This window comes from Hoplias malabaricus, chromosome X2, assembly GCF_029633855.1.
Source record: "Hoplias malabaricus isolate fHopMal1 chromosome X2, fHopMal1.hap1, whole genome shotgun sequence".
Taxonomy (NCBI): domain Eukaryota; kingdom Metazoa; phylum Chordata; class Actinopteri; order Characiformes; family Erythrinidae; genus Hoplias; species Hoplias malabaricus.
The window spans coordinates 4,857,285-4,876,460 of record NC_089819.1 but is presented as its reverse complement, the minus strand read 5'-3'; the positions used below and the strand labels follow the sequence as shown (position 1 = coordinate 4,876,460).

General features: G+C 38.2%; 3 protein-coding genes across 3 annotated transcripts in view; 1 reads left to right on the top strand and 2 right to left on the bottom strand.

The window, feature by feature from the left end:
* Nucleotides 1-7,202, bottom strand: part of LOC136676876 (major facilitator superfamily domain-containing protein 3-like) — a 46,031-nt gene extending 38,829 nt beyond the window's left edge. Inside the window, exons 1-2 of the mRNA XM_066654146.1 lie at nucleotides 6,808-7,202; nucleotides 5,488-6,240 (exon numbers count right to left, since the gene is read on the bottom strand). Coding sequence (XP_066510243.1) covers nucleotides 5,488-6,178 — 691 coding nt within the window. The 5' untranslated portion in view covers nucleotides 6,179-6,240; nucleotides 6,808-7,202. The remainder of the gene's footprint in view (nucleotides 1-5,487; nucleotides 6,241-6,807) is intronic.
* Nucleotides 4,209-19,176, top strand: part of LOC136676549 (uncharacterized) — a 42,715-nt gene continuing 27,747 nt past the window's right edge. Inside the window, exon 1 of the mRNA XM_066653641.1 lies at nucleotides 4,209-4,250. The gene's annotated coding sequence lies outside the window, so the exon portion shown is untranslated. The remainder of the gene's footprint in view (nucleotides 4,251-19,176) is intronic.
* LOC136676621 (annexin A1-like) lies at nucleotides 8,846-16,040 on the bottom strand. Its single transcript, XM_066653730.1, has 13 exons — nucleotides 15,956-16,040; nucleotides 15,012-15,081; nucleotides 14,026-14,110; nucleotides 13,640-13,734; nucleotides 12,914-13,027; nucleotides 12,385-12,475; nucleotides 11,889-11,968; nucleotides 11,706-11,762; nucleotides 11,224-11,317; nucleotides 10,683-10,778; nucleotides 9,792-9,850; nucleotides 9,535-9,657; nucleotides 8,846-9,034 (listed from the first exon to the last, which is right to left on the bottom strand). The coding sequence occupies exons 2-13, from the start codon at nucleotides 15,066-15,068 to the stop codon at nucleotides 8,975-8,977; spliced, it is 1,011 nt and encodes a 336-aa protein (XP_066509827.1). The 5' UTR covers nucleotides 15,069-15,081; nucleotides 15,956-16,040; the 3' UTR covers nucleotides 8,846-8,974.

Genomic DNA, 19,176 nt, shown 5'->3' with positions numbered 1-19,176 from the left:
ACACAAAGACACACTAATCCTTACATAATCCCCTTCTGCTGCCAAAACACCAAATTCAGCTCAGCGAGAGTCCCTCATTCACTAAGATCGGACCTGCTGGCACAGCCTCTGGTGACGGGAAAAACACACTCTAAAGTATACTTGTACAAACCAAAAATCAAAACATGCATTCCACTTTCAGAAGAATAGTCAGAAAGAGAGCACCTCGAGGTTGAAAAGGCCATATGACACTTCACAGCTCTGCAGTGTGGCGCGATGATTGAAGGTCCTGTTACACTGCTGCAAACATATGGGAAGACAGCCATCTAGTGGTGAGGGAAGGAGCTGTGTCCAGGAGAACAACCGAACTGTGATGAAAAATCTCCAACAATTAAACCAAGGGTGCATTAATGTAGTCCCTTCTTGGTGGTTTCACCACTCAAATACACATTAAATCTGAAAATTAACAGATGTGCTGAATCATGTGGGGTTAATCAGGACAACAACATTTTAAAATTAGGCAATGACATCTTTAAAGTTCTAGGTGCAAATGGTGTGGCTGAATCACAACGTTGTACCAGCCAGTATAAATTCAATATATTTTTAAGATTTTATTTAGAGATTAAGAAGAGATTATCACAAAAGCTCATTAATGACAATAACAAATATACAAGTATATCATGCAGTCCCACCTTAGCACGTAATAAGCTATACAATTGGCTACTGCAAAGCCTGCACTATTTACCTTTTTAGGAAGGCATGAAAACACAGTGTCTTGAAGAAACTACTAGTGTTGCACCGATACTGACCCTTAAACTCAGCATGTGTATCGGCTACAGAGTGTACCAATACCATAGGTGTGTTTGAAACGGCCCACTTCTCCCTATTCCCTACATGTAGTACACAGTGCACTTTTCAGGACACACTCCATGAAGCAGATACTGATGCGCATGCACTCCGCTAGATGCAGCTTGAATTTAAGTCGGCGCAGACTGTAATCAGACTGGGTATTTCACACTACATGAACCCAAACGCCCCAACCAAACACACAACTCGCACTTTCTAGGAAACACTGATAAATACAGACGTACAAGTCTCTGCGGTTATGGTTTGCGCTGCAGTTTGTACAGATTCACAAAGAAAAAAAAAACATGTAAAAATGGGTCGTGGATATGAAAACTCAGTCAGCGCGGTCCCTACACACTGCAGCAGGAGCTGGAGATTAGGAAAATAGTACATAGTTGCAGTTACGTTCCACCTTCAGAAACTGTGCTAGCAGGAGCGCGTGCCAGTATTAGAACTCAGTTGGAATAAAGGCTGTAACAGCGTGTTGTGTGGAGCACCATGTTCTCCTACAGGTAATACTCATTATTTGGGGACATGTGCATCCAGCACTATGTAGTATATTGTAGTTTTTCATAGTTTTATCTGTCCTTTGCTGTAGAGCTCAACTGCACGCGCCCGTCTTTACTTTCTGTGCTGTTCTCATTGGCTGTTGAAGAAACTGGTTCAGCCTTGAGTTTGTGGAGAGTTTACACTACACGCCTACGTTCAAAGTTGGATAAAAAAAAAAACGTTTTATATGCTGCAACTGGTCTGAACTGGGCTAAAAGTCGTGTAGTGTAACCCCAGCTTAAGGCATGTCAAAGAACACTGACTTCATTCAAGCAACCACAAAGAAGCACGCTAACACAGGTCAGCAGCAGTCCTTAGAAAATGCATTTCACACTCGTGACAAATAACCTCATAACATTGTAAAAGCTGTTCAGTCAGGCTAGACTATGTGTTCCTACTTGTACTTGTTACTGTATTGTGGAAATATTGATTTTTTTCATGGCTTTGAAACTTAACATTTTTAATGTGCAGCTATTAAATAAGTAAATGTTGTTCATTCGGGTTAATTATATCTTATTAGCGATACAGAACACTGGTTTAAAAAAATCAAATCTGTAAGTATAGCAATATAAATATCTGGATTTATAGGCACTTATCTAGTATTTAAGATAGATAGATTTGGTATTGGTACTCGGTATGGGCAGGTATTTGAACATGAAATATCGGTATCGGAAGGAAAAAAGTGGTATTGGTGCATCCCTAGAAACTACATTCAATCTTTCCTACAACACATATGTGATATGAATAAAAGATGACTGAATTTTTTAATCAAAGTAATTATTGATACATAGAAAATTACATTACACAATTTCATATAAGACTAAAAATATTCAATATGAGCTGTTTATAAAGACACCATTTGTATATTCTCTTATAAAAACAAATTAAGCAGTGGCTTGGATGCAGGCAAATTCTTTTTTACTGCAAGATATTCAGTGTCAAGCAGATAAACTGGGCTGAGTTTACTTGAAGTGGGCACTGTGTAACAGTGTTATCTAGGAATATCTAAGTTTCGGATCAGGACTCAGTATCAGCAGGGGCAAAAAACATTCGGGACATCACTATTTTTCACCTTAGCTGTTTCCACCCTTTGGAGTATGCAAAATGTTGTAATCGCTGACCTAGATCTGCCATATTATTTCAAGAAACCCACAGAGCATCAAGATAGAGAGGAAATCTGCATCAATACCATATGAAAATGCAGTAGCCTAGAACACAGCTATTGATATGCTACTGCTTAGCATGGTTGAAAGAGTCTGGTTTCACTGCATAGGTGACACTTGTGTTGTCCTGTACCACAAGTACTTCACTGAGAAGTTACTGTCTTTTAATATAATCCATTAGATCTTGATGTTAGCTCACAAAGTTGATGTTGCAGTTTACATTGCATTCCTTTTCTTTTTCTTCTTCTTTTTTTAATGATCTTTAGAAGTTTTTACAATGTTTAATCTGTCTTACAAATGATTGGCTGATCTACCTTAAGTTTGACTTCGACTTTCTATATTTACATTTGAAATATTTTATTTACTAAGTTCAAGTTATTTAAAATATTGTGCATTTAAATGAATACAATGTAAGAAATTCCATTTTTGTCTCCTGAGCTCCCCCTACCTGCTGCTGAGTGTAAATCACATTTAGAGTACTGTTGTCAAATCAAGTCTCACACCCATATCTATCTATCTATCTATCTAATACCGAACTTCTTGATTGCAGATTCTGCTGGGTAGACGTCCATAAGTTTTGTGCGTAAAGCATTACGAATTCCTCACGAGAGACTTCAGCCCGTGATTCATTCACTTAGTCCAGTAAACCAGCAGTGGACCTGGCGTAGCAGCTGGATGCTCCATTCTCTCTATAACAGCTCAGTGGAATATCACAATCATTTAGAAACTGTAATTTTCACAAATTTTGATGTGTGTTATTGGTATAGCTGGTTTTGTTATTTAATGTCTATATAAAGGTGAGATCATTCCATATTTATTTGTGTGTAGTTTTCTTTGTTGTGTTGAAAAATAACTCTTTGTCTTCATACATAAAGTGGTCAAATTTAAAATAAGGTGGTTCACTATGAAAAAGTTTTTAATTAAATTTTATTTGTAGTTATACTTATATAGTGCCTTTCTAGATACCCAAAGGCACTTTACAATCTACATTGCACAGAATGCCATTCCATTCAACACTCAATCAACAGTCTGGCGAGAAGCAGCTGTCGGGTGGCAAACTTGCTAATCACCGAACCACAGTGCTGCCCAAAGTCTTTAAATGTAGCCGTTTCTCTTGTTATTTATGAAAAAATACGTAATTGAAAATGATCAGCAATTATCCATATTGAATGAAATTAAATATTTTATAACATTTCTGTCAGCAATATCGCACAGCCCTAGTTTATATGCACTGTTTAAAATGTTTACTACTTCAAACTAATTTTACTTTAATTCTTATTAATCGGGTGCATGATTCAGGGATAACAGGACAAGGATTAAAGGAGCAACCTCTAATATATTTACTGTACTTAGTAATAAAATGTCCAGGGTGTGTGATCATAGAATAAGGAAACAGTCAAAGCTAAAACACTGCTGCCTCTCACAGCATTGCTAAAGCAGTCTATTCTCTTTGAGAAGTGCCCAGTCTGCCCTCTTGTCCAATCATTTTACAGTTCAAGCCCACCACTGCCAGGTCTACAAACAGTGACTTGCAGCCAGGTGAACAGAGTTAATGTTATAATTTACCTGACCCAAAAAGCCTCATTGCCCTTCTAAATAGCTCTATGACCACAGATGGAGTAAAATGAGAGACAATATTGGCCTTGTGTTTGAAAAGTGGAGGGAGTATTCAAGCAGCAACACTACAGAACAGAGCGAGATTCTCCTGAACAGGTAACAGCAAATAGTTTCTTTAAAAAATATTGAAATTCAGATGCCTATGTATAGATTAAAAAGAGTAAAGCCATAGGTTGTGTGTTTTATATAAAGAAAGTGAGGCATAGCGACATTTGAAACGTGGCAGGACTGTGCTTTGTGTGTTTTATATGAACAAAGTGAATAACAACATGATTGAAATGTATAAATACCATTGTTTGTTTTAAAGAAACTGATGCAGATTCGTGTGTGTTTTAAACAAATTAAGCAATAAGAACTGTGTTTGAAAAGCCTCTCATATTTAGCTATTTTAGCTGGAACAGAGAAATCAATCTTAGGTAGTACACATCAAATATAAGCGTTTCAATAGGTTGATGTTTTAGTGACATGATGTACACTTGCTCATGTTTTAAATGGATTAAATAAGAAATAAGTGTTTCAAAATGAGTTTTGCTTATAAACATAGTGCTAACTTTAGCTTCGCATATCTGTTTAACATGGAAATGAGTATTCAATAAGAAGCTGAATAATGATGCAAATAAAAGTCTTAAACTGACCCATTTAATGTGAAACTAAATGCTTAAATATGAAGAAGCAAGGATCTGCCTCCTAAAATGACATATATGGTTCAATAGAAAATAACACCAACCTTGTCTAGTGTGAAATTTTAATGTGGTTTAGACAGTAAATTCTTTTAAATGCAGTGAAAACCGTAGCAGTTCTTTAAATATTTGCATTCCGCTTAAGTAGGTAAATGTTTAGTAAAATCACATTCAATTGGTTTGTGTGATTTAAACGGATGAACTGGAATAGTTGCTTCAAAATTTTCAAAAGCTATAGTACTAGCTTCAGCTCTTAAAGTGTAACTGAGAATTTCATTAAGCTTGCGAATAACCCCAATAAGATTTGTAAACGGACACATAAGGTGGAACAAATTGTTTGACTACGAAAATTGTAAATAAAATGCAAGTTTTAAACGCTAAACAGCAGTCCTGTCTAGTTGAAATATTTCAGGTGGGTTTGGACAGTAAAGGCTTGTAAATGCAGAGAAATGGCAGCCACTCGTTCACTTTTAAGTCTTATTCTTGCATAGGTAGATGTTTTAGTAAAATGATGAACACTTTTCTGTGTAAATATTTTGATTATGGCACATTCTTCTTAGCTATTATGGTCGCTTGCTTGATTGTTCATTTTTCCTCAAACTGGCTACCTGGTCGAGCTTCACTTCTGGGGATACACCACTTGTTACACTCACCTAGTTTATATGTCAGCACATACAGAACAGTCCACGGCGTCCCAGGCACAGACATCAATTTCCTCCAGATCCTCCATGGCCGCGCCACATCCCGGGAAGCCCTGCGGGTCTCTCCCTGCGTCCGGCTGGGTTCTCCATCTAGCACTGGGGCACCCCACACAAAGAGAGCCACTCCTCCATAGACACACGCCAGGAGGGTGAACATCCAACCCCAACCAGCTACGTCAATTACGGCCAGCAGCCCCCCACCAGCAAACACAGAGCCAGCCTTATAGCCCACCACCTGCGCAGTGTTGCCCAGGCCCAGCTCACCCTGTCCCCGCAGCAGGCGCACAGCCGCCCCGTCCACCGCGATGTCCTGCACTGAGGCCAGCACGTTCATGGCCAGCAGGGCACCTGCCACTGCTGCATACTGAGACTCCGGGGCCACAGTGGCACTGGCCAGGCACACCATCGCCAGCCCCGCCACAGTGGCCACCAGCCAGCAGCGCTTGGAGCCCGTGCGATCCACCAGAGGCGCCCACAGCACCTTCAGCACCCAGGGGAAGTAAAGCACCTTGGTCAGGCCGATGCGGGTGAGGGAGTGGCCGGCACCGCGCAGGTACACAGGCAACAGGGATGACTGTAGACCATAGGGGATGCCCTGGATGAAGTACAGCAGCCCCAAAAACACCAGCTTGTCATTCATCATGGATAGAGGGAGGGAGGGAGGGAGGGGAAAAAACAGGGGGACCTTCAGCTCATAGTGTTAACCTGGGCAAAAACATAAACAGGTCAAATTAGACTGTTGCCTCAAAACATCATAAACAAAAACAGCAATGACAACAGAAGCAATACTGATGGATCAATGTATTGGATGGATGAATTAATGACTGAATGACTGATACTACCACCTCAAAATAAAGTATAAAACCAGACAAATATAATAACACTAATACTAATACACAAGAATGTAACAATAGCATTAATTAGGTTATAATAATAAATCTAATTATATAACTTTTGACGTCAAAGAATGTATTAATTAATAATTAATGGAAGTGTAAGGACCGGTTTTAAACAAGAATTTCAAAAACCTAAGAAAGAATAAATGAAGGTTAAACGACAATTAACTGCAGAAAATTGCGTATGGAAAAGATAGCTTACTATGCAGTACATAAACCTTTAATTTTATTCGTGAGAAACTAAATTCAACCTAAATTCAATATCCCTGCCGTTTTTGTTCGTTTAAAACTGAAACCAAGCCTCCTGAAAAGAATGGAACGTGTAGATAGTAAAGCAAAAAGTGGACACAATAAATACGTACAAATCTGACATTACATTCAGTTACAGCTGCACTATTTAAGGTGGAACGAGAAATTAGTTCCAGAAGTGAACTTCAGCTCCTCTGTCCTCAGGTAATGTCCCTCAGTCCTATCTCTCATTTAACCACTTTGAGAGCGGATTTACGAGTTAAATAATATGAAATTATGTTTATTCAATTCACAGTCTTTAATGTAGAGACAATATTGAAAGAGGAACAACAAAATGGAAAGAAACTCGGAAGACAACACTGTGACCGGTAGCTAACGTTAACACAAATGCGACAATTCTGAAGCTTTTCTAGCCTCTTAGTTTCACACTTAAAGAGCAGTTTGCCTCCCAAAGAGTGTCACAAACTGTATTCACTAAAGACGCTGTATTCTGGGAGTTTCTTAAAGCTAAAATAAATTAATGTACAGTTAAGTATCACTAAGCTCCATCCGTTACCGCCACAGTCTTCTCCCTCTGCTCTACCACTCACCCCGCGTCACAGCGACGCGCTGACGTCACGGCCCCTCTTATCCAATCAGCCGCGAGCAGCTCCACACGGCCACCAAGGCGTATAAGCAGATTTCATTTTTTTTTTAAAGGTGCTATACATACCTGTCAACACTGGAATTAGAAAATAAAGGAAGCTTACCCCGGGCCGTTTCACCACCATCACCAATATATTCGTATTCCTTTAGATAAGTGTACATACAGTGAATCCTTAAATCACTCTTAGACAACCACTTGCTTCAAATATAAGAGCAAAAATCCTATGTCCAAAATGGCTTTTCATTCACTATTCCCTATATTTTTCACTATACAGTGTACTATTACAGGGCACTGAATTCAGGGTAGTAGAGAATGATTTTGCACTCTAGCACGAGAGTATTTTTCAGTGTTTGAGTGCATTGAAAATTGTCCCATTTTCAGACACTACTACAAAATAGTGAAAACCATAAATAGTGTATTATAAAATGAACAGGGAACACAGCACAGGACAGTTATCTAATTTTCAGAAATAGGTATCTGATTGAAAGTGAAATTATCTCTTTATCTTAATGAAAACACAAAGCGCATAAACTCATTTATTCAAACACTTATTTATATTCATTCATTTTAATGAAAGAAATTGAAAGAAATGCATTTTAGGTGTATATTCAATGCCCAAAGGAGCTATAAATTATATTTGGCACCAAAAAAAAAGAACCAACCAATATTTATAAAAGTGATTATGTATGATTGTACATTCTTTCTATAAAATGGAGCTTACATGAGAGAAACAAACAGCTTTGTAGACCTGAATGTACATGTGTAAGCACCATAGAGTGGGTTCCCCTTTTATTTCTTTCCTCCCAAATGTTCATGACCTGGCTTTCATCTCAATATCATATTGTAGTGTTATTTCCATGTCTATTCCAGTTTGCAGTTCCAGCTGGAATTCTGCTGACAGATCCTTAAACTGGTAAGGGTTTGAAATTAATGTCACATGGTCTTCACAAGGTATCGTAGGCTCCTCAAACCACCTACTGAACTCTGCTTCCAGTCTCCTCAGGTTGATTTTGTAAAACATGTTAGCTTCTTGCATTTTTTGGTGGAGATGTCCACAAGGGTGAGAATCCACCACCCAGATCCTACCTCCTCTGCTGTGGTCTTTTGGGGTACGTGACACCCAAAAAACCATTTCCCCCCCTTATAGTATTATTTTGCTGAGGTAAAAGTTCTAGACACAAAGCCTTTTGTAGGTCAGGGCCCAGTTTACCAGCATCTTAGTGTTATGCTTACTCCAACACTTTAGAATTTACTTTTGGGAACTCACCGACATTAATGACCTTCTCCACTAGGGTGTGCTATTCAGTGCTTTACATGAAAGACTGTTCTTACGCATTTTTCCCCTTTGTCAACTGTATCCAGGCCCAGTCATGCATCAGGAACCATCACTTTCCCACACCCACTCACTATTCTTCATCATGCCCCACAGGCCTCTTCAGAGTGATTCACAGTATGATATGAGGATTTCAATTACTTTAACCTTTGCCACTGAACTCCAGACCACAACACAGGAAATGGCACTGAAAAGATTTATTTAATTACAGACGTCTTGATTAATTTACTTCTTTACACAAAGTTGTTCTTGGTTTAAATTTTGCAAAGACAGAATTGTTTTCATCTTGGTCATGAACAGAAAGAATGCAGCTCTTTACTCATTACTTCCACACAAGGCCAGCAGGATCCTCTCGTAATCTCCTTTGGTGTCATCCTGGAAAAATAGAACACACAAGTCAAATTGTCTCAATAGTCAGATTGCCTCTTATAGCTCAGAAATGAGACTGTGCCTACACAGATTGTTGCAAATGTGTGTTAGTTAATAAACCAATTTAAGCCAAGTGTGGTGCATTTGTTTGAGGTTATTGTTAGAGTTTAGTGTCTCACCATCCCAGTTCCACATTTGACTGACTTGGAATTGGCTTTAAGTTACATTAATAAAAAAATAATAATAAATAAAAAATAAATTGTGGCAGGCTCAATAAACACAGATTAGTGTCTGATATCAGCTTATAATCAAGTATTAGTACTGATATCAATATGAGCTGATTTTTTAAAAACTATTATGTTTTTCAAATAGTTGTTAATCAGTTAATTTTATTCCTCCATACAATTTAATGGGTAAAAATATGATGACCAAAATTCTCCCCTCCTACATCTGCTTCAGCATTTCTCACTTGTATGCGATCGGTGCCACCTGTAATCAGAACATACCAGAATGTCCTGGTAAAGGGTCTTGCCATATTTCTTCTTATATTCCTGCTTGATCTGCACCATATCCACTTCAGATCGGCACACCATGATACGGGTCAGGATCTTCCCTCTGTAGCCACTGCCCTGCAATTGCCAAAGTAGATTTACAAATATAAATGCATTAAGGTGAATTATTTGTTAGTGTGTGTTAACATGTAGATGACTGTACAACTTGTTTGTTAGGATCACTGACTGAGAACCCAAGACATTAAACTTGCCTTCATCGCCATGTTCAGTTTCTCAGCAAAAAAGCCAGGTTTGCTTCCAGCACATTTCACTAGGAGACAAACACACAAATAAAAGATAAATCAGCACCACCTTTTAACTCCAATTCGTTTATTAAAGTAATATTTGAGAAAACCCTTGTTAATTAGTCAATTTGTTTTTGGTTTTTAAAATATCTTAAACTTTGAAATGGATTTTACACTAACATTTTACATTAAAACCTGTTCCTGAAACAGTGGCAGTGTGACAGCATTTAGCACAGCAGGGAACTCAGGTTGCAACACATCATTCTTGTTATACTTCCAACTATTGAAATCAAGTAGGGCTGACAAGGGGTAGTAAAGAAAAGCACAGAAAAGTTCAGGAAATTATGGGAACTCGAGCTTGAGATGCTTATTAAAAGGCACAAGAGAATGTAACATTTTTTGGTTTCAATATTCTCCTGAATAGCTTTGTGCTGAACGCAATCACAATAAACGGAGTCCAAGTCATGTGTCATTCCCATATTGGACTTTGTTATTATTATTTTTTTAGTCACAATTTTCTCCAACTTTAGTCATAATTTCCACATATTAGCTATGAATCAACCACAGCACTGAAGTTACAAAAAAGTAAGCCTACTATTAAATTTATACAGTATGATTTACCTTAAAAATGTACTCTTCTACAGCTATATTTAGATATGCCAATTCCATTAATTGCTGTTATTGAGGAATTAAACTTGGACTCCAAATTCCAGATATGGGCATGATGCTGGCTACACAGTATGACTACAAAATTTCAGTGTCCCCCCCCCCACAAAGCCACAGTGTTCATCTCATTCAGCCCACAGAGAATCCTAATATAATTGCATACAATTGGGTTCAATGTGTCAAATGTCTTACCAATGGCAAGTAGGCAGTTTTCAATGTCTCCCTTCAGCTCCATGTCAATTGCTTTGGCCACGTCCACCTTGCTGTACTTTGAATACTGCTCAAACACTGGAGTGCAAATGAAACAACAAACAGAAGACTGAACAAAAAGTTTAAGTCTACACCCAAGAGTAGTTTATGAAGTGGAAAACTCGGGTTGTAAAATAAGGGGGTCCTTTAGCTTGTTTCTTGTAGAGAGTTGTGGCTTTGGGCTTAAAATGATCTGGGTAACGTAAAAATGTAAAATTCTACCACTACATAGAATTAGAAAAACACAAACTCTGACTGTAAAAATGTAATCAATCACAAGCCACCATATTCATAAGCAACACTGCTCTAATCATTTGTATTTACAATTACTAATTACTTTGAGCTACTTCAATTTTCCTTTATTGTGGTTAATTGTCAGTGATTGAGAGTTATGTTGAAATTCACCCAAATGTAAATTTTCTTGTCTTATTGGTGAAATGGATTATTCCTAGTATTCGAGACCTTTATGTGAGGTGAAAAATACCTTTCTTGAGCTGTGGAGGGCTCCTGCTTGTCAGGATGTCAATGAACACCTTGCAGTCTGTACCTTTCCTCTTCTCTCCAGCCTCATACAAAGCCTGGAGACATAGAAATTATAACATTCTCTTCTCTTTCTAAGGTGAACTAGACTAAAGACGCTTTTATTATTAAAAATGAATGCTGATTAAACTACAGCATAATTTTATGACAAATTGGACAGGGCTCAGTTTGACAGACAATCAAACTAATAACATGTTTTGAGGGAAGAAACCCCAAAGTCACAAGGAGAACATCTAATTTCATAGAGTTCTGAGGCAGGGCCTGAACCCAGGACACAGATCCTGGAACTGTGTGACAGTGACAATACCTTCAATAAGTTTGAACATTCTGTCAAATGACATGTTTCTTGACTGAGCGAGAATATGTAGAGGGGTGAGGGTGACCAATCCTTAGAATATAACTTTATATACAAAGAAAAACACTCACCCTGGCATCATTGTCTGCCTGTTCCACGTTCACGATTCGATCTTCACTCCTGGCAGCCTGTTAGTGTGAACGAGAAGAGAAGTTTCCTTGGTCAGAGAGGTAAATTCCTTGGTCTCTCCCTTTATCTTACACAGAAACTTACTACTCAATGACTGATGTATTTGCATGCAGAATTAAAGTTACCTTTGAGAGAGCCAGTAGGGCATCCCTGAAGGGTCCGCTTGTGTCAGACTTGATGTCATCCTCCAGCTCCTTCTTAAATTCTACATTTAAAAAAATAAATAAATCCCACATATTCTCATGTTTGTACCAATATACACGTTAGGACATTCCACAGAATGATCAATTTAACTAATACTACATCTACACCTAACCTCAGGAACCAAAATTAAACTTGGTGTTTTAGTTTTTACTATTTGAAATTTTTTTTTTTTTTAAATGTTAGGGCATGCTTTTGTGTCCTAACATATCACCAAAAGTGAATATTGTCCTGAGAAGTGAGTGTGTTGTCTGGAATCATGTCCTGATATTTCACACACAAGGTTTATCTTGAGTATAGCACTGGTAGTACACAAATTATTATTTAAATATTGTTTATGCTTCATTATGGAACTACAAATACACAGCCTGATGAATTAACATTAATGCTATAGGTTTGACACTCAGTGAGCAAGCTTACCATCCTTGTAGGCCTTTTTGATCTCTCTGATCTCTTTGTTGGTTCTTGAGGCCAAAATCTCAACCAGTGTGTCCTCATCTGTGCCCAGGCCCTAATCACAGATTTATGAAATCTTATAATGGACAGTTCCAAGTACTCCAACTCTTAATAGACCAATAAAGTGATATTCTGTAGTGTCATGACCAAAATTAGGAACCATTTATCTGCTCAATTTCAGAATAACAGAAATCAATGGGAATTTAAGCTAAATTTATAGTTTGTCTCAGCAACAACCTTATAGCGCCTCCATTTAACCACCTTCAGACAAATTCATTCAAGTTCCAGTGGCAGTGGACTTAAGTGCATACCTCATTTGCTCTCAGCTGATGCAATGGGTTTGATGTACCCTTTACATTTGATACAAACGCTGCACATATACTACAATCCATGTGAGTCACAAGATAGAGCTGGCTTTATCTATACAAAATAATAATAAAAAAAGGTTCTGTTATATATAGTTAGGTTGATGTGTGATATTATGGTCTGTCACCTTCATGGAAAGTTTGAGCTGCTGGGCATCATACTGGGCAGGAGTCCTTAACAAAGCCAGCACCACATCCTCCAGCTCGCCTTTCAGAGCCGATTTCAGAGCTCCCTCCAAAGGCTGAAAACAGAAGACAAGAGATTCATCAAACACACACAAACGTGGTTTAAAGGTATTTTGAATCATCTTCAAAAGTTGGTTAATCTTAATTAGGAGGTCACAATATGCAAACAAACATGGGTGGGTTAAATTTACTCTGTATTGTATAAAATAATTAAATAAGAATTTAATAAAGCTGCATTTAGAAATGTAATGCCTATAGTGCATTTACAATTACTATACAGTGTAGAAAAGAGTAAAAATTAAACACAGTAAGTGATGAAAGAAGGTACAGTGGCAGAAGTTGAGTGTTTGGGTGTGCAAGGTCTACTCAATGGGTGAGCAAGCAACAGTTCTACTGAATGGGTGAGCAAGGTTTTCCGGCTTTTTCTAAGGGAGTACTGTGTTGACTGAGTGAGTTTGCCTTGGTTTACTTCTGCAAGTTGACACCTGCATTGTAAAGAAGTCTAATATCTACCAAGTGACTGGTAGGTTTAGTGAAAAAATGTCTTTCATAGAACACACCCACCCCACCCCCACAGCTTTAGCTTGTGTAAGACTACACAGGTGACATTTTTTTAATGGGTTAACTTTATAGAATGGCTGTTTCTCTTCAAAACTTTGAAACCTCACCTTGCCAGAGGCCTGCTGATAGGCAGCCTTGATCTGCTGCCGCTGGTCATTGCTCCTCATGGCGAGCACCTCGATGATAGTGTTCTCATCGACACCTGAAACCATTGTGACACACCAATGAACATTAAAAGTTGTGAATCTCTTTTAAATTGTCAATCATCAACTCTGCAACTTTCATTTAATACAATTTAGCCTTTTAATCATCAATAGTTGAATAAATGCAAAAGTGTTCTATCAAAAACACTAAGCATTACTGTATATATTTTTTTTCTCAGTTGTGGGAGCAGTTGTAAATTATGGAGTGCACTGCTGATTAAATTGTGGGTTGTTTCTTTAGGAAAAAATATGAGCAAGTAAGAAATGCAATATGTTACAATATTACTGACCCTTTGCCTTGATGGCTTTGTCCAGAACAGCAGCATCCCCACTGGCACTGAATTGAAGAGCAGGCTTCACAGTCCCCTGGACAGCCTACACACACAAAACCACTGTTAAATTCCCCAACAGATGCATGTTCAGCCGCTCCCTGTTAAAAACCAACATGCCGCTTAATCCCTACAAGAGTCCATTTGGGAAATCTAAATAAAACAAGATGTTTTAAAGAATGTGGATACATCTAACACACCCCTAGATTATAAAAACGAAACACACCTTGGAGACTTGGCATAGGCTTGCAGCAAAGAACCTAAACAGAGTCGACTGAAACTTACCTCATTTTATTTTCCACAATCACAACTGACATGATTACAGCTGAATATTTTGTGAAATCTGACCAATTTAATAATTTAAATGTTCAGACTTCAGCAGCCATTAGATTAAGTAACACATCTGTGAAATCCTCACAGGGGAATGCTTTAGAAACAAATGCCTTACAACACCCTAAATATGTACGGCATTATTTTTTTAGAGATATGAGCCATTATTTTTGCACTCTATCAATCTTCTACAATTTTGCAATAAAGCTCTATCTTTGTTTACATATAAAACATGGATGTATGCAGAAATTTCAATTGAAATACTCATTTAACGTCCTCTGTAGGTAGCATTAGATCAACCAAAAAGTATCAGAGGGCACAAACAGTTAAGGCATTTTCCTCTTGCACCAAAACGGATGACGGGTTACAATGGGAGGGGTTCAACATACCTCTGACTCATACACTCCTAAATGTGGCCCTCTCTCTCTCTCTCTCTCTCTCTCTCTCTCTCACTCCCTTCTTCACAGTTCTCTTACCTCAACCCTCCCCATCCCTTCTCTCTCTGGTCGCTGATTTCTCAGATTTTCCACACACTTTGGCAAATGAAAAAAAGAGGAAGAGAAAAGGAGATGCTTGTTTTTCACTCATTCCTCCAGTAAACTGAGGCAAAAACTTACCAAATCATCGCTGCCCATGTACATGGTCTGCTGCAGAAGGCTCTGGATGAGCGACATGTTGGAGGTGGATCTGCACAAATTAAACTTGGTTAAAGAGGTGTTGTACTAAAGCTTTAATCTCAGAAATCAGACTACAAAAATATAGTAATTTGGCTGCATGGGCATGAACTGCTCTGCACTGGTCAGAAATCATAGGTTACTTTCACTTTTCCAAATCTCAGTCTCATATTTCATCTAAACCCAATTAACACAACACAAATAACTCATTCCTTACAGTTGGCTCCTGCACGTTGCCAATAATTATGCACCTCACTAAAGCCTTTTCTTTCCATGCTTAAGGATACAAAGCCATTGTTAGGTTAAAGTGATATTAAAGCCCTAGACTACGCTTTACCTGTTTGCACTCGTGAGAATTATATTCCTCATTCTCATAATCTTAGAATTCCTGCACAATTAAATCACTTAGTCATATTGTGAATAAGGCATTGTAGACTAATTAAGTGTGCATTTACACTGGCACACCAGTCTTAAATCATCAGTGCTGTCCATGATGAAAGGATGGTAAATATAGTTTATTTGGGAGCTCTTCTGTGTTGATTTTCTGTAAGGCAAATTTGAGTCTAGCTCCTCTCACGTGTCCAGTTAATGTAGATATGCACATGTACATTTGTAGAAAGTTTGAAAAAGGGTGTCGTTCTCCTTTAGCCACTCTTTTTCATAAATCTGTGAGGGGAGGACCACGCCTTTATACAGCCATGTATTAGAGCAACTGACTTCAAACAGACTCTCTCTCTCTGTAGATTGAACATAAAGTCAAAATATAACGCCAGCTGCTTTTCAACAGCCCACATTTGCTTAATTACCATCAAAGAGGTTCCAGAAAACTCCATAAAACTGAGTTAGAAAAGAAAACTTTCACAAAATCATTTCTGCTTTTCACTTACCGTAGTTTTGTTGCGAGGAACGACGGAGACTCGGATCAAAGAGTTCAGAGCTCCCTCATTTATACACTGCGTTTCATTTTCATGCCCCACCTTTCTGTCTAGTCCCGCCTTCTCCATCGCTGTTCTGGGCTCTGATTGGCAGTGAGTTCACTCTCACCGTACGCCTCTTACCCTCGGAAAACGGGTGTGTAAAAAATAAACATCCGCACAATGACGTAAGAGGCGTCGCCTGGATGTTTTGGTTTGTGGGCGTAATTATGCCACACCTATACTACATGTCCAGAAGTTTCAATCATTCGTGAATTCAGGTATTTTAAGTTGAGCTCAGCCTTTAAACTGTCAAACACTTTGTAAGTGTTTTGTAAGAAAATTCTGTACATTTGTTTTTCAGTAGAATATGTGCACAAACATGCTGATATGGTTTAACACAACATAACATTTGCTCTGGAACTCTGGATTTGAAATTATATTTAAACTTAAACACCCAGGGTTTAGATCTTGCTCCAAATTTCAGATTTCAACTCTCAGAAGAAGTTGGTAACTTCTACGTTGGTAATTTTCTGCTTCTCACAATTCAAGTCAACTTCAAATGCACTCACTGATTGGTTCAGTGATGAGTTCCAGACTCTGAGCTGGCCAATCTGTAATGAGGATGTTTCATGCTCAACTTCCATTGTTATGTGTTCCATTTTGTTAATATATTGGAATAGATTTTTGAACTGTAGTTCTGAAGAGAAGAGTGGTATTTTAACTGACAAATGAAGATATAATCAAAACATGACACAGAGCAAGGTGTGACACATTTGAACTAGGTAATCAATGTTCCGTAGATCTCAATAATGTCAGGTATGTCTGCACAGAAAACAATTAAAAGACAAGGCAAAAACAAGTTTCAAGGCTGAATGTAAGAATGTGAGTAGGTGTTTTGCATCAGTCACTCAACAAAGTCCAAGACTGTCTTGCAGGCTTGTCAGCTAACATCTTTTAACAGGTCCCAGCAAATACTATTCCTGCATATATTTTCAGCCTAACCTTTACAAATGACACATCTAATTTAATTTGCGGCAAGCATTGTTCAGACATAATGCCCCAACTTGTTTATAAACACTCTGAATACTTTGAGTTACAAAAGATACAGACAGGTACAGTTCAGCAAAGTACAGGCACCTGGACACAAGTGTTTCTGTTTATGATTCTTGAGCCATTTTGGTTGATCTCAGCTTTTGACACAACTGACCATGACACTCTTATAAAACACTTGGACAATGAGGTTGGTCTGCAGGGTCCAGCTTTAAATGGTTGACTTCCTAAGGGAGAGACAGAACCTTTTCAGTAAGAATAAAACAGCCCTTTATGCCCTGCCATCGAATCGAGCATGAATACATGAATAAGGTTACATAATATTCTTTTTATGTGTTTCCCTTGGCTCTGTCTTAAAGAAATACATTATTCTGCATTCTTTCTTATGGAAAAAGACCAAACCTGAAAGTGCTTGCTCCTTGAAGAATCTCTTTAATTGACAATGCACAACTGCATTTGCAACTCCATTACACTTGTTACAGATCAAATACTCAAATCAAATCTCCCTGTGTCCGCGTGGCTTTCCTCCCGTGGTCCAAACACACACATTGGTAGATGGATTGGCTACTCAAAACTGTCTATAGGTGTGAGGGAATGTGAGAGTGTGTCACCCTGCGAAGGACAGGCACCCCTTGTGTGTTCCCGCCTTGTGCCTAGTGATACCGGTGTAGGCTGCGGACTCTTCTTAAATGGGTTAAGATGTTAAAGAAAATGTGTGTGTGTGTGTGTCTAAAATTAGTTATGGATTTAATATAAATTATTTTTATTCATTTAGCCATGAAGCAACAAACAAGAAGAAACATGAAAGTAAAGTAAATTTCCCTTACAGCACATTAGTTTCGGTTTCAGGGCTGTAACGGTGACAGGGTGAAAATGGTATGATGTTGTTTGATTTTTGTGGTATTTTGAATGTCACACACAATTAAGGACCAAGGGAACTCTGTTAACTCGTGGAAAAATGTACAAAGGTGACCTTTAAAAAAAATCAAGCATCCTGAAATATATCTAATGTAGCACAGAGTTTAGTTACATATTTCATAATATGTGTTTTGCCTATTTAAAATAATTTATAAATAAATTAATGTTTTATTGAAGTTCCCACCACAAATCAAGACAGCTGTTTAAATTTGAGTACTGTAATGTTCCGATATTAGACACCCGTGAGTGGCAAAATAATATGAACATATTGAAGTTGCAGTTAATTTGAAGGTGAAATAAGATTCATGTTTTCAGTCAGTGGAAAGACAATCAGGTGTGAATGAATTCCCCAGTGTATTTGGAGAACAGAGATATATCAAAGTGTGATCTTCTCTGGTTGATGCTTGTCAGGCTGTAAAATGTTATTTAAAATAATATCTAAAGTGCCTGGACTCCACTAATCCACATTCAGTAAAACTGGAGGGAAATGACCATTGTTACCCTCCCCAGGAGTGGTCACCCAACAAACATAACTCGATGAGCAAAGTGTGTAACAGTCCACTAGTTCACTTACGATCTTCAGAGAAACCAAAGGCCTATCTCACATTGGCTCTCCAAAGAGAACATTGCTGCATTTTTGCAGTTTGCTAAAAGTCACACTTGCTACTGGCAAAATGTTTTGTGGATGAATGAGACAAAAGTAGATTTGTCATGTTTAAATGAGAATATTTATGTCTTGATTAAGGAAAATGCTACACTTCCGCTAAGAACCTAACCTTATCAGTGAAGCACAGTGGTGGTAGTTTCATGAATTTGGCCTGTTTAGATGCTTCTGAGCCAGGGTGAATTACTATTGCTGATGAAACAAGGAAATATGAATTATGCAGGTATATTCTAAAAGAAAATGTCAGGAGATGAGAGTTAGTGTAAGCACCATATTTACAGGTTGAGGGCAGGGCAATTAATCAAAAAAAGGATCGAAAGCAACATTCAGAGCTTCTAACCAATGTAAACATTCAACGTTCAAACATTGTTAATTCCCCTCATATTAGTTAGGCCTCCCCAAGTACACATTCCCATCAGTCTGAGAGGGTGAAGGCTAGCACATGCTTGACTCTTTGATCACCTGGGGACTTCACTATTTTATCTGAAGTGGACAGATCTGAGATCTGAGAGCGAAGGCTCTGATGTTTAAATGATTTTATAGCTCTGAATGGGGAAAT

Excerpts from the sequence above, each read along its gene's own strand:
- LOC136676621 (XM_066653730.1), bottom strand. The coding sequence starts at position 15,068 with ATGTCGCTCATCCAGAGCCTTCTGCAGCAGACCATGTACATGGGCAGC. Across the intron at positions 13,735-14,025 it reads CAAAGCCATCAAGGCAAAGG|GTGTCGATGAGAACACTATC; the intron begins GTCAGTAATATT and ends CAATGGTTTCAG. Across the intron at positions 9,035-9,534 it reads CCCTTTACCAGGACATTCTG|GATGACACCAAAGGAGATTA; the intron begins GTATGTTCTGAT and ends CTATTTTTCCAG.